We start from the raw sequence: 16,046 nt of genomic DNA on the forward strand, positions 1-16,046 counted from the left end.
TGTAGGTGGTGCCCCTTTCGACGAGTGCAGTTATTAGACTTAAGTTTCATAATTTGATTCCCCTACTTAAGATCATAATTAAATATTCCCCTTGTATCAGCGCAAATCTGTTCTATTGGCTTATTTTAAGTAATATACACACATATGTACACTGTATTTGTTGTTTTTGCAGTGAGGCAGAATAGCCTGAAATTATACTCAAGTAAGAGTAACGTTACTTCAAATATTACTTGAGTAAAAATGTATTTGATGAAAATAATCCTCAAGAACTGAGTAACCATTTGACTGTAATGTCTTATTTTTACAAATGTAATCGGACATACGAAAAGTACAAATTCTATTATTTTTAAATAAAATGAAACTCATCTTAAAGAATATCTTTACAAAACAAATGAAGGCACAAATTTTCAAATATCACTTTTTGCTGCTCTGCTGCCAGTTTGTGTGTGGTCATGTGACTGCATGGCTAGGCCCAGTAAAACTACTTTTAGAGGTAGTAAAAAAAAAAAAAAAGTAAATGTTACTTGTTACTACCCACTTCTGGTTATTTAACAGTTGCAAGGTGTCTAACTTTTTTAGGTGTGACTAAAGACACATTGTGCACTCTTTAAGCTGTTCACCAATTGGATTCACCAGGTCAGATCTTCATGTAGAGGCACAGTAAGAAACCAGACTTTATTTGTAAAGCACTTTTCATACAAAAAGTAGCATAAAGTGCTGTATACAATAATCACACTTTTATCCCTCAGCTGCCTCCCACCCCCTTCCTCCAACACAGACACACACCCACAGGACTTAAAAATCCATTATGCAGAACAAATAAAAACAATATTCTTTAGAACAGGAGCATTAACTGTGGAAGCGCTATTGCAGGTGAGAAAACACCAGAGGCTGGGGAAAACCAACCCCGTAAAAATGTCGCGCTGGAACACAAACAGAACTCAGACGCAGAGTGAGATACGGCCGAAGCCAACTTTATTTAAACAGTCATCACTCCAGATGGAGGAAAACCAATGAGGCAAAAGTACAACCAAAAATTCACGGTCTACAAAGAAAAACCACTCCACCACTCGGAGGGAAAACAAAAATCTCTTGAGGCAAAGTACAAAGAAAATAAACAGCCAAGATTACTTGGCTCGAAGGTGTGGCAAAACGTGGGCATGAAAGTCTGGGGGTGAGCGCATGTCAGAACAGACAAAACACTCTGGCACAGGAGAAGGGAAGACGCAGACAGTATATACATGCAGACCGGTTAATGGGGAACAGGTGGAAACAATCAACAATAAGGCATGACACACCGGAGACACACGAGGGAAGGGCAAGTGACCCAAAACGAGAGGAGAGTTACTTTTCAAAATAAAACAGGAAATCATGAGACATAGACAAAACAAAACAAAAATCTCAACGCGCTGTGACAGAATTCCCCATCTAGGGCTGACACCTGACGGCCCAGACTGGTCCCTACGTAATCTTCTATCAGGCTTCGGTCCACTATGAAGCTTCGAGACAACTGCCAACCCAGTCCACCAAGTGTTGCCTCTGGCGACCAGTGGAATCGCACCTGAAGAGAGGTAAGATCATGAAGCGGAGCACCTATAGTGGTAAAGCCTCAAATAAACCGCCTGTAAAAGTTAGCAAACCCAAGGAACTAGCGAACCTTGTTGCCGTTATCTGGCGTGGGCCATTCAGCCACAGCGCTTACTTTAGCCGGTGAAGCCCAGGAAGGAGATGATATCAGCATGCAAGATACTCCTTTCTACTTTTACATATAGCTTGTTTTTCAATAAATGTGCCAAAACCTTAGCTTCACGTTTCTTGGGTGTCGAGATGTGGAGAGTAGAATGTCGTCAAGATATTCTTGCACCGACTGGTCTAGGAAGTCCCTTAACCTTAACACATTATTAATCATGGCTTGGAAAACTACTGGTGCATTCATGAGTCCAAAAGGCATGACTAAATACTCGTAATGACCACTTGGGATGTTAAACCCTGTCTTCCACTTGTCTCCCTCCTGCATTCTTATCAAACGGTATGCATTGCACAAGTCTAGCTTGGTAAACACCTTAGCCTACTGTAGTTGATCAAAAACCGAGGACATGAGAGGGAGGGGATAGCAATTCTTAATAGTAATGTTATTCAGAGGGCTGTAGTCTATGCATGGGCTGAGGGCCACCAGTGATACAAAAAGTGGGCCAGGGAGAGATAGTTTGTCAGACTTCACAAACGTACACAACGCTATTGTTTGTCAGAGACAGGAAGATTTGGCCCAGAGCTCTGTAAGCTTATTTCTTTGTGTTCTAAATAAACAGTGTTACACTGACAAATAGATCGTTGCAGTGTCGTCCATTAAACAAACAAGCGGACAACATCTACAAGGCAGACAGAAAGGCCATCTTCTCCATCAGCGGGAACCGAACTCAAGTCTTGGTATTACAAGTCTGTGGCAGAATTGACAGAGACGTTAATTCTGAGATGTTAATTTCCGTTAAACCTTTGTCAGGTCTCAATGGATTTAAACAGCTGTCATTAAAGGCGACTAAGTTGCTCCAATGATGGACGGCGGGGATGCGGCGGTTTAGGTGCTTGAGAGAATGGAGCCTGTTGTCCGTCCGGATGGCTACTGCTATGAGGGAATCCAGGTCAGGGGGGGTAGATCCTTAGACTTTGATTTAAACAGACTTTAATGATCCACGAGGGAATTTACTTTGTCACTGCTTCTTCGTTGCATATAAAAGTAAACACAAAAAAGATCAAATTAAATAAGATCAAATTAAACTAACATGAAAAGTGTAATCAAAAAGTTTACAGAATTAGAATTATGAAAAAATGTGCAGAAATAGTTGGCAAACAGTGTCCAAGGTTGTTTGGTTAGTTGCATAGCAACAGCGGCATGGATTGTGTCATGGCATGGTGTCTCCTTGTCATCTGAAGCTGGGCACAGACATACCGTGGTCCTATGAACCAGGTCTCCAAATCTCTTCTCATGACACTCCCTCTGGGTCCCATAAGGCGCACGCAGTTCACCCATTTCACCACCAAAGACCTCACGTTCCCTGTGAATACAGACGGCACTGCCGACCTGAACCTCCTTCTCCGCTCCAGTCCGACATCCCCAGCACCTCTCCTGAAGGTCAGTGGGAATCACAGGCCTCACTCCAGTCAGCTCAGGGGACATGGATAGTGCTAGCAGCTGATCGCAGGAACACACCAAACGACACAGCCAAAAACAAAAAGTCCAGAAGAAACAAAATAAAAACAGCAAAAAAAAAGACCAAAAACCATTTGACTGATTCAAGGCACAGAAAAAACAACTCCTCAGACAAAAAAACCCCCAACCATTAACCCACTCACAGTAACCTCAGCAATCGGGGAGGACACACGAGGGAATTGCAAGTGACCTGAAACGAGAGGAGAGTTACTTTTCAAAATAAAACAGGAAATCACGAGACACGGACAGAACAAAACCAAAATCTCGTTGTGATAAAAAAAAAAAAAGCTAACCACTAAGACCTGAGAGCATGAAATGAAATGAAATGAATAAATAAATAAATAAAATCAAACTTAAGGTCATAAAAAACATAGAAATGCTAACTACTAAAACAGTAAAAGAAATAATAATAAAATAAATAAAAATAGTTAAAACAAATAGTTAAGAAGAGAAAGCTTGCCTTGAACTTGCCTTTAAAAATATCGACACTCTGAAGCCGAGTGATACCCTTCATCACAAAAACGTTACTTCAGTGCAAACCTAATCTTGAAAGGTGTTGTTTACCATATTCTGCCATTAATTATTCATCTGCTAAGGATCCCATGTTGATCGAAACCTGTGTTGTTTTATTCCATAGTTTTAGTCATTTGAAATGCAACTGCAATTTCTGCAGATAAATCAGAAAGAGCTCTGTGCTAAAGATACTTCTCAAGTCTCTCAGATGGAAGCATAACAGACAAATTCTGAGGCAAAAAAAAAATAATAATAATAAAATAAAATTAAGGATGTATCAGATACTATCTTATAAGTGTTTTAATCTACTTGAAAGTCAGAGTGAAACACTGTTTTAATGTGATGCTTGAAGTTTGTCTCCTGTTTGTTCTTGAGCATCTGCATTTTAAAATTCACACCTGGAATAAATGACCTTTGTTGTTCTGATTTGAGTTTGGTTGTTTCATCTTTTACACTGGGTTGACCTGCTGACATATCAGCTCAATACTTTCACGGGAGAAGGATTCCCTCTGTTACTTGTATCTTGTGCTGTGGTTGTGAAACTCACTTCAGTACGGAGTGTGTAAGAGGGAGAGCAGAGTAAAGTTTTATTGTGGCAGCACAAGTTCACACAGATCAGCAATGGTATTATCCATCCCAGACGGTGAAGGGAGAGGGGGAGATTACACCGCAGTGGGGAAGTAGCAGATGGAGACCTCTAACTTAGTCACCAAACATTTTCTGTGGCATAAGTAAGTGAACCCTTGTTTTGAGTATCTACCATGGCCTCATTATGCAGTGTTTCCAGCATCTGCTGATGAGTTGTCTAAAGGAATGAAGGGAGGACTCTGAACCCATTCCTCAGAACAGAATCACTGGTTTTCCCTCTTTCACTCAGATGTTTTCACTCTTTATGTTAAGCTAACCGGTGGCATTGATGTCGGTTAAGTAATGGGACGGTTGCTGGCATCACTCAAACCATGCAGTGAATTCCTCCACATTGTCTGTAATGCTGTTACACGGTTCTCTTGCAGACTCTGGACAGACACAGAGCCTCACTGCTGACCTTTGACTCCATTAATGGTTTATGATCAATCAGAAACAGACAGAGAGAGTTTAATGTTGGAAAGATAGTTTGAAATAGCTACTTTTAGCTGGGAGGCAAGGAAGAGTTACTATTAGCAAGCTGGGAAGAGCTAGTATTAGCTGGGAGGTTAGGAAGAGGTACTAGTAGCTGGCTAGGAAGAGCTAAGATGTGCTACTATTAGCTGGGAGGCTAGGAGGTGCTAGTATTAGCTGGGAGTTTAGGAAGAACTACTATTGGCAGGCTAGGAAAGGCTATTAATCAGCTGGGAAGTTAGGTAGAGCTACCATTAGCTGGCATGGAAAAGCTAGGATGTGCTATTATATGCTGGGAGGTTCAAGAGCTATTGCTAGCTGGCCAGGAATGGCTAGGAGATGCTACTATTAGATGGGAGGCTAGGAAGACCTAGGAAATACTTCTGTCAGCTGGGAGGTTAGGTAGAGCTATTGGCTAGCAAGTAAGGGAGCTAGAGGCACTGGTATTAGCCGAGGGGCTAGGAAGAGCTACTGTTAGCTGTGAGGTTAGGAAGGGCTAGGAAATGCTAATTATTAGCTGGGAGGCTAGGAATACTATTAGCTGTGAGACTAGGAAGGTTGATGATTGATGATTGCAGTTCTGTTGGTTCTTTGAAGAAAAGCAGCGACTGAGCTGGTGAGGACGTTACTCAACCAGGAAAACACACCTTATTGCACATCTGCATGACTGTCTATGAACATACAACAAGCTGCTATTATATTGCAGCAATTGTGTACACAGGTTGGTTTTATAAATTTCTTTTTGTGTTTATTTTATAGTGAAACATAAATGTTTTGTTTTTGTTTTCTGTTTTTTATTATGTGTGTCCTTTATAGAGACATTATATTATACAAATCAATAAAAATTCTTTATTCTTGGGAACTATATACTGTGACAGATGGATCTGCATTTGTAGTGCTAGTGTGATTAATAGTAATAATAATTATTTCTATAGCTCTTTCAAAAAATCATTACATGCTTAACAATGGCATGAGATTTTCCAGTTTTAAAAACAGACATAAAACATAGAGAAAAAGAACAATAAAAGCACCACATAAATCTCTCCTTAAAGTCTACATTTAAGGAGAGATTTAAAAGTGACCTGATTTCCTCTGGCAGACATATTTATTGGCCAAGTGAGTCTCTACTGATGCAGCCTGAAGCTGATTGGTCGACCACATGAGCTGTTTTTCTTTCCTTTTTCCCCTCAGTGCTCCCTCTAGAGGTCTTGGCCTCAGGCGACCGTGAAGCCTCTCGGGACTGTTGTTGTTGATGCTACATGAATAAAATTGATTTATTTCCTGCAGAGTGAGATTGAAGCTGTGTCCGTCCATGGCGATAAAAGAAGAGATCTCCCAGCGGAAGTGTGACTAGACGCGAGGACTGAGATCTATCAGGCCTGTCCATGTTAACGGCCTCTTCGTCTCCCTGCAGTGACAGGACTGAGCCTGAACGGAGCTTGATGCAGATGTAGAGTAAAGTAGCTGTGGCTGCTGGGACTGATATCGTGACATATTCAAAAATGGAGGCTTAAAATTGGAATGAAAAGTTTTACTGAAAATGTAAAGAATCCCGTCACAGCAAAAGGGCCCTGCCTCTTTATTTGTAGAACGTCTGTTTCAAACCAGAATTGTAACGCTGCCAAAAATGAGTAGCACGCCTGCAGCCATGCGGTCGAATCTCTGAAAACTGGGTGTCGTAAAGTTCAACAAGAGTGCAGGCACACAGTGTATCTGTTCAAGTGTCACATCTTTTTAACAAACACATGTGCAGCTGGGTTCAGGTCACTATTTACACAGATTCAGACCTGTAACAACAAACTGAAACCTCAAAAATCTAACATCTGTAAATCTTAAACACAAGCAACTGGACTGAGCTGAAGGGGCAATCATTTCTTCATGAAAACTCAAACTATGGTAATTCTGTTGCCCTTTGTTCTCCAGTAATCTCCACAAATATCATTTAATATTTGACTTTTCCTTCTTTACAACTGCAGAACTTTTTAGATTTTTGAAACACTACGTAAGCTTTCAGACAAATGACCTGACCTCAGTTGTGAATCTTGATCATCAGTCCTTATTTTCCAGCTACATATGGTAATCCCACATGTAGCTGGAAAATAAAGACTGAACCATAAAAGTAAATGTCCCATAAAACCAGAACTTGATTAAATGAGGGGAAAAAGGTTAAAAAGTGACACTGCTGACAAAATAGTGATTCGATTTTCCTCCCAGAGTTTAGTGAACTTTTATTTCATATTTAGATACAGATGAACTGCATAAAGCTGAAGCATGTTGAAGCCAACGATTTCTTGTGGTTTTATCCTGGTTCAGGTGGTTTTTACTGGTACAGGTCCAGGAGGTTTGGAGGTTCTTCAGGTTCTGCTGGTTCCACCTCTGGACTTGGTTCCTGTAAGAAGGACAGAAAATGATCAGATCACTGCATAAAGCCAAACGATCCTTTGTTGAGGCGTAATGAATTCTGAATGACTGTAGATCATCACTCCTCTGAAATAAAATTGTATTTGATTTACTTCATACAGGGTCTGATTGATGCTGTGTTCATGGTAATAAAAGATGAGGAAAAAGAACATTCTGCCGCAAACATTTAGGGGACGGGAGAAGTCGGGCCAGTCTCCAAGTTTTATCAAACCAGGAAACTAACTCCTAATGGACCGTGTGTTGTGACATATTTTCATGTCTGCCTGAGCTTTTATCTTCCTCCTCCTCCTCTGAGTCACCTCTGAAATCATTTGTGGTTCATGCGATCTGATGTTTGGTTAAACATGGGAGATGGTAAATCCTTCTGTGTGCACTATGGAATGAAATTACGACACATTTCAGAAATGTGACTAAATAGAAGTCAAAACACTTATATTGAAGAATAAATATGATTATTAACAAAACTATTTGTTCCCTCTTCTTTCACCCATTCCTGAACTTGTCCTGTCTATTTTAATTTATAGTTCTAGCTCTGCTGTTTTTGAGGTTGAAGAATTACACAACCAAGATATTTGATCAAATTTGTATTTCATTATAATCTGCCTGTTAGCACAGTAAAGCTTAGTTGTTATTAGTTGCTCATGTGTGGTGTTGACTAGTCACTGGGGTTTCCTGTGGCGCTGCGTTGGTCTGAGGAGGCAGGCCATGTTTTCTACTGGAACTGAAAGACGATTGTGAGGCTGCCTCGTGTCACCGTGACCAAAAACATGAACACACCACAAAGACCACAGTCGACATCGAGAAGGAGTCTAAGAAGAGCTACTAGCTAGAGGCTTGAAAGACCTACTATGAGCTAGAGGCTAGAAAGAACTACTATTAGCTAGAGGCTAGAAAGAGCTACTAATAGCTAGAAGCTAGAAAGAGCTACTATTAGCTAGAGGCTAGAAAGAGCTACACCGTCTTGTACAGAGCTCCTCTACACTTATTGAACCTAAGTAATGTAAGTGGGTGTTGTAACTTTTTGTATTTTAATTAGTTTGCAATGCACAGTTAAGTGTTTGATCCTGAGATCATCACATTGTTCACTCTGAAGGAGTGAATGTGATCAGAGACAGTGAAGACAACCAAGTGTCCTTCACACGTAACAACACAGTGTGGACATGGTGCCCATTGTTCCAGACATGTACTGGATGGTCTCAGGCCTTTTTAATTGGTCCATTAGTATCATCTGATCAGCCTGCTGTCATTTTAGGGACTGACTGTGTTTATCTACACAGGACGTGTGGTATTAGTCTGAGACGTTATTTGATCAGAGGATGGGTGGATCACCTACTGGGCGAGAGACAACAGAGATTTCTAACAGATTATGTTCGGTGAAATCACTGATAAAGTATTTTTTTTGAACGATTCATTCTCATCTGTTTGTTCTGGTGTGAATAAGGGAGAGACCATCTGGCTTATTATCCAAAGTCAATTACAATACTTGTGTTTTGTTATTGTCCTGATGACAGAAGAAATTGTTTCTGGTGAGAGTATAAAAATCAACCATGCAGTGATGGAAACTGAGCACCCTTCAAATTCACAGATCTACTTCTCCATCTGAACATGACCGGGACCGAAGGCTTTTGACTCACCCCAAACGGTTCGCTGAAGGCCCTGGAGCCGCTGTACAGTGGGTTGGGTATGGAGACCAGCGTGGGCTTGGTCCTGCCGCCAGTCGCACCGTCCTCATCGTCATTCTGTCACAGAGAAAACAACTGGAATGAGTTTGAGCTCCGAGATGAATTACATTTACATGGACACTGGTATACAGCATGCAGATACAGTGATATGGAAAAGTGTTCCTGATTTCTTTTCTTGTTCCTTGTTTTTGCATGTTTGTCACATTTAAATGTTTAAGATGATCAAACAATTTTAAATATTTGTCCAAGATAACACAAGTGAACGCAAAATGCTCAAATGTTTTTAAATTAAGGTTTATATTATTAAGGGAGAAAAAAATCCAAACCTACATGGCCTTGTGTGAAAAAGTGTTAAAACACAAGTTAATTTTGGTTTATCACACCTGAGTTCTGTTTCTCTAGCCACACCCAGGCCTGACTACTGCCACACCTGTTCTTAATCAAGAAATCACTTAAACAGGACCTGTCTGACAAAGTGAAGTAGATCAAAAGCTCAACATCGTGCCGAGATCCAAAGAAATTCAGAAATGAGAAATAAAGTAATTGAGATCTGTCAGTCTGTAAAAGGCATAAAGGCTTGTCTCAGTTTTGCCAGAAAACATCTTAATAATCCCCAAGACTTTTGAGAAATTATTCTGTGGAGTGACAAAAGTTGAACTTTTTGGAAGGTGTGTGTCTCAAAAGATCTGGTGTAAAAGTAACACAGTACTTCATAAAAAGAACATCATACCAACATTAAAAAGAAAATGGTGACGGTAGTGTGATGTTCTGGGGCTGTTTTGCTGCTTCAGGACCTGGAAGACTTGCTGTGATAAATGGAATCATGAATTCTGCTTCTACCAAAACATCCTGAAGGAGAACATCCATCCATCTGTTCATGACCTCAAACTGAAGAGAACTTGGGTTCTGCTGCAGGACAATGATCCAAAACACACAAGCAAGTCCACCCCTGAATGGATGCAGAAAAACTAAATGAAGACTCTGGAGCGGCCTAGTCCAACTCCTGACCTGAATCCTATTGAGGTTCTGTGGTATGACCTTAAAAAGGAGGTTCATGCAGGAAAACCCTCTAATGTGGCTGAATTACAACAATAATGGAAAGACGAGTGGAATAAAATTTCTCTCCACTCTCGCCACTCAATTAGGTTTAGGGGGCAGTCACTTTTTCCACACAGGGTCATGTAGGTTTGGATTTAAAAACTTTGCATAACAAAGATAATATAGGATGAGGATAAAAAAAATAGCACAGTACTATTTACAGTAGAAGTAAAATATTGCATGGCAACAGCATTTCATTTCATTTATTACTTCTGATTAAATGTTTTTACATATAAAATGTTTAAAGTATGTTTAATGTTGCAAATACGTGAACATTACTTAATCACTAATCAGTCTTTGATTATCATATAATTGCTTTCATATATATTTTATATTTTTTATTATTGGTCCCTGTTGCCATGGTGATACCCTGTAATTATTAAGAAATGATTGGATGGAACTTATACTGTGTTTCTAAATTCAAAACACATTAAAATGACAGCAAATTTTTTTTTTTTTATTCACTGAGTGCAGCTACTAAACCAGACCCTCACCCTCTCTGGATGATTGGTACAAAATAATCCTTGACATTTTCATAATGGAAAGAATCACTGTCTCCCTGTAGTTGCAAGAAACTAAAATGGAAGAAATCGGAATAAGGTGGGGAAAATGTATTTACCCCAGACGCCCTTCCTTTGGCAAAGTCATCCAATGTTCTGTTTCAACATTGTGTAAAATGTTAAATTATAATAAAAAGAAAATGCCTCATGTCACCAACGCATGAGGCGGTGCGATTCCAGAAAGAACAGAAAATGTTGTGTCGTGCCTTTCTAAGTTTACTTGCACAAGTAACACAGACAACCAGGTACCATTTAAACTTCAGTAAAATAAAGACGTTTGGAGTAAGAGATAAAAAGAATAGTGATTTAAAAGGCTTGAAGGCCTTTAAAAGCTTGGTTTTATAAATGAAATAAAGATAAACTAAAAAAACAAACAAACAAGCTGTTTAAATAAATGTTTGTGGATCCTTATAACTGGCTCATCAGAAGTTAATACAAGGCTTGTTCTTGTACAGGACGCTAACATACAAGGACAATGCAAAGATACTGTGTTTAGTGAGTGTGTGTGTGTGTGTGCATGGTAACAATCTAATCAAATGAAGCAAAGATGATTATAGTTCATCATGAGTAGAACATGAATCTATTAATTAGTGTATTCATGAACTGTAAACAAGGCGCGTGTGTCTCACTCTGAAGTAATGAAAGCGGAAGGCGTCCGTCTTGTGCTTGAAGACGTAGAAGCCGAGTGCGGCCAACAAACACAGCAGGAACAGAGACACCAAGATGGCCGACGCCATGCCGCTCGAGTGGGCGTGGCTCCGGGAGGCGTCGTGGGAGATCTGGAGACAAAGACACGTTAACGAGGGTGTCACTGTGGACCTTGTAGTCCCCCCCACACACACACAACACACACACACTCCTCTGTTCAGCTACACCGTTGCCATGGAGACAACACACACAGCAGCTTATAGTGCGAAGGTTTACTGAGTTAGTGGTGGTGACATGTCAGTAAATTCATAATTATAAGTTGTTTCGAAAAGAAAATAAGAGTATTTTGGTTGAGATTAAGGTTTTAAAATATGTCAAGACTGCGTGACATTTATTTTAGGTATTTTAGCCTTTTGTCCACAAACAAGGTCACTGCAGCGTTAATTAAACTCTGTCCATGGTGAAGATAATTAATAACAATACATTTTATTCAAAGCACAAAACAGCAATGAAATAAAAATACGGATAAATATATATATCTTTGGGGTGGGGGTGGGGGTGATAGCAGATGAGACCAGCTCAGGTGCTGATACCAGCTGTTTTGGATTGAGTTTATGAGACATCTGGAGGGTGCGTTGCATCATGTGATGAGTAACATTTGTATTTCATAATGAGGCATGTTTCAACTGATACAGACAGAAAAAAAAAAAACCTCTGCGTCAACTGGATGGTACTCGACCAATCAGAGCTCCTCTCTTCATCAATGATTAAACATCCACCTAAGCCATCGACCTGTGGATGTTTTCTGGAGCAGAATCAGTTCCCCGCGGAGAGGCGGGTGGTCGTGGGAGGTTCAGGCTGACGAGTGATGACGTGTAATCAGAGATTTTGAGGGCAGTGTTAACGTTATTGCCTGAATGTTTACACTAAATTGTGTAGGTTGTGTTGGGTGATTGAAGAACAGAGGCCACAGAATGTGGTTTAGGGGTTGATGCTATATAATCCTACACTCCCGTCCTGGAAGCTCAGTGGAACCGGTAATTGCCTTTTATAGGTTTGTAATGGAAGAACATGGCTTCAGGGTTATATTTGCTCTTAAAATTGTGTTTTTTGACAATCAAGGGGGGAAAAAAACTGCACACCTGCTTCCACTGTTGTATTACAGCTAAAATATGTGTGTGCTCAGGTGCAGAGGGAGAAGTGGAAGAGACTGGTTCAGGGGTTGGCACAGGTTTTGCGCATGGCCTTCAATTCCTAATGAATCAGGATAAAGGGAGTCGGCTCACCACACATGCACGACTCAATTCACTTTCTTTAAAACACAAAGTCCAACCACTCAACCAGTAAGGTGAGCATCGAGCATCTGAGGGAACCTAATAATTAAGTCAAGATGTTTAAAAAAATAAATAAATAAATATATTGTGAACTCGTCTTCGTCGTCATGTGTCCCACATCATGAATATTGATCTGACGTTGGACAGAATTGAAGTGTAGCAGACTGAATCTTCATTTCCTAAAGACTGTTCCAAGAAACTAAACGCAGCCATCTGCTCTCTGCCAGAGCCGCCCAGCAACAACAGACCCCACAGCCTGTCACTAGGTGCTGCAGACTAGATGGAGGGGGGGCTGGTGTGGCCCCTCCTGGTGGCTGCGGTTTGAACTGCAACAGTTCACAACTGTCTCCCTGTAGGACACGTTTCTTTAAGTTCAATTCAAGTTTTCTCTGAACAAACAAACAAGAGCAGGAGTATTTAACATCAGGATTAAATTCTTAATATGTTAACGTAAACTTAATATGCTATGCTCTATTGATGTCCGAGGTCAATTCATCCTCCTGTGCCAAAACATTAGGTACACTAGTGAAAGTGAATGAATGCTACAATAACCGTCCTGCACAAAATCCTCCTTCACAGCTGTTCTAATAATCATTTAATGTAGAAAGCATAAAGGTGATCATTCAGCCATATGATTCTTTTGGAGGCTGTAGTTTGTGGTGCTGTTTAACTGGACTGAATTAAAAGTGTTTCTGTCATGAAGCCTAGACCCCTAGAAGTTAAATTAGACCACATTTGTTTTCATAGCCTCTGGAAGGAGCTCTTGCAGCGACTACCATTTTAACTACTGCACGGAGGTCACAAAGTCTTTGGTTGATTAGCCTTTTTATATATATATTTAAATATATTTTTTTCTTACATTTTGCCCCACTTATTTAAATACACAGAAGGCGTTATCTTTCAGTCAGCTCTTCTCTCATTCAGCGATACAGGAGCTGTCTCAACAAGGCACCATTTCACAGAGAGTGCCACACTAGAGACCTGTCAATCTAAGCCTCCTGTACACAGTCGGCCCCGCCCCTATCGCTGCTGAGCCAATCACAAGGTCGTATATTACACACTGACTCTTGTCAAGTTCCCCGCAACTGGCCAAGAGTCCCCAGGTGAAATCCCAGACACACGTTGTTATATTAGCAGACGAGAAGCTAACAGTGCTGCTCACTCCCATGAGGCCAAAATAGAATGGATACATTATATATATATAATATATAATAGACTAAGTTTAATATCGAATGTAGGGGGTCCCTACTTAACCTCTCCATCAGTTTCGGAGTCCTTGGTCTGAAAAACGTTGAAGACGACCTTTCAGTTTTGTCTGACTATTGCGTGTCCAGAGTGCTATCTTTCAGCCAACTTCCACCACGAACATTTTAAACTAAAGCTGCAATCGTCACCACTCACCGGCGGGGGAGGTGCCGTCAGCGGAGCCTCGATGACGTGGATGATCCCATTTACAGCAGGAATGTCCCACTCCACCAGCAGCCGCTTGTTCACCAATTTAAAGCTCTGAGATTGTTTCAAGAAACAACAAAAAACCTAAATGTTAATAAACAGGGCAACGCACAACGAGTCCTTGTGTTTGGAATCTTTAAGCGGTATATAAACATGCACTAATGTATTTGTAAGAAGACGTGTTCATTACAAAGTCTGGTGTCTGTACACATGAGACACATCAATGATAATACAGATGTCAGACAGATGTAACGATGATGATGAAAAATCAATCAAATCTAATCAATTTTGATTTGTTTTTTTGAAGAGAGCGACTGCCTCAGTTGATGGACATATGATGCTTTCAGAATTTACCACATTTCTACATGAAAATGAAACTAATAAAAAAGAAATATTATACGTGGGCAATTATTTATTCAGGAAAATGAGCCCATAGGATTAGAAGTTAATTTCAAGGTCATACTGGAGTGCATCTGTTCAGAAGTGTTTCCAGTCAACGTAATGAGACTCAGGAGTCGTTCAGTTCCTCATTTCCTTTGCGAGGAGCTCAGAAAAAAAGAGTTGTTGTTTCTCATTAGGCTAGAAACTGCTACAAAACCATCTCTAAAGAGTTTGGAATCCACAAATCTACAGTCAGACAGATTGAGAACAAATGGAAGAGATTTAAGAAGGCTGTTAACAACAAAGATGACTCCGAAAAGAATATTTCAGCCCATCTGCAGTTTAATCAACATTATGTGGACGAGCCAGAAGAAAACTAGGAAAATGTTTTGTGGACAGATTTTCTGACATCTGGACCAGGACACACTGCAGTAATATCATTTCATATTCTTCACTGAATTCATATCTCATTATTCCTAGTTATGCTTGTTTTCTCAACAATACCAAGAAATATTCTGTTTGTGTAGTGCAATGGGAGGTTTGTAGTTCTGATACTTTATAAGGGTCACTGTTGGTGTTTTGGTCTAATAACATTTTTATTTTTGCTTGAAACAAAAGATCTGTTTTCGGGTTAGCGGACATACTGTGTGTGTGTGATTGTGTGATTGTCTAACCTCATTGTTGCCATGGGTTACAGTCAGGTTGAAGCCGAGCCTCGATGCGATGACTTCCCGGTGCCTCAGGTCGTTGAATGGTCGTCTGCTGTGATTGACTGAGATGTGATACTGGAGGTCTCTTCCAGACAGAGTCTAAACGCATGAATGCAGAACAGACAACTGAGTAGACTTCACTGATGTCTGGAAATAATTCAGCTCCAAACATGAAAAAGCAAAACGTTAAAGAAAGTCAACTGGACTTATAGAGTTTCTGTTTTCACCTTCTTAATAGGTTAATAATTAAATATTACAAAGGGTGGATCTAATCATGTGTATATTAGTAACTCCCAATTTGGAGGAGAATTTTTCAACAAAAAAACCCACACTTTTATTTAGTAACATATATATGATTTAAAATCTCCTCAACACAGAAGCCACTTGGGGACTCTGAAAGAATCTTAACCCTCAGTTTATTTCTGTTTGGTTACAGTCCTAATCAATTTCTATTTATTCTCTCCAAGCTAATTCACAAAAAGTCAAATAAACACAAAATAATCAAAATTGTTGAAAGTTAGGAGGCTGTACTACTTCACCTGGTTTGGGGCGAAGCCGCTGTTGTGAGGAACAAACAGCGTAACTTCAGACTGCCTGTGAGACAGAAAATCAACCACCTCTTTTCCCTCCGAGGACAAGCCGCTGTAGTCCAGCAACAACTAAGAAAGAAGACAAGAACATGGTGACTTTTTTTTTTTTTTTTTCTGCCAGATTTATTCAGTCTAATCAGTGTTTTGTGCAAAATTTTAACCATAATATGCGTTTTGTGACTTTAAAATTTAATCAGTTCCTTCTTCAGTCAAAGAGAAATGTGTGTGTCAAAATGGAAGTTATCCCCTCAAGGTCTTTCTGAGAGATCACAACACTTCTGGTGTAAATGGAAAAGAAAAGGTCAAAATGTAAATGTGGTTCTTAACAGACAACAAGGATTTAGCCTCAAG

The 16,046-nt window shown here is 40.1% G+C and overlaps 1 protein-coding gene across 1 annotated transcript in view; it reads right to left on the bottom strand.

Moving 5' to 3' along the window:
* Nucleotides 1–7,030: 7,030 nt before the first annotated feature.
* stab1 (stabilin 1) overlaps nt 7,031–16,046 on the bottom strand; it is a 62,069-nt gene continuing 53,053 nt past the window's right edge. Inside the window, exons 65-70 of the mRNA XM_047584253.1 lie at nt 15,645–15,764; nt 15,070–15,204; nt 13,964–14,068; nt 11,210–11,359; nt 8,875–8,979; nt 7,031–7,208 (exon numbers count right to left, since the gene is read on the bottom strand). Coding sequence (XP_047440209.1) covers nt 7,140–7,208; nt 8,875–8,979; nt 11,210–11,359; nt 13,964–14,068; nt 15,070–15,204; nt 15,645–15,764 — 684 coding nt within the window. The 3' untranslated portion in view covers nt 7,031–7,139. The remainder of the gene's footprint in view (nt 7,209–8,874; nt 8,980–11,209; nt 11,360–13,963; nt 14,069–15,069; nt 15,205–15,644; nt 15,765–16,046) is intronic.

Source organism: Mugil cephalus, chromosome 4 (genome assembly GCF_022458985.1).
Source record: "Mugil cephalus isolate CIBA_MC_2020 chromosome 4, CIBA_Mcephalus_1.1, whole genome shotgun sequence".
In the NCBI taxonomy this organism is placed as follows: Eukaryota; Metazoa; Chordata; class Actinopteri; order Mugiliformes; family Mugilidae; genus Mugil; species Mugil cephalus.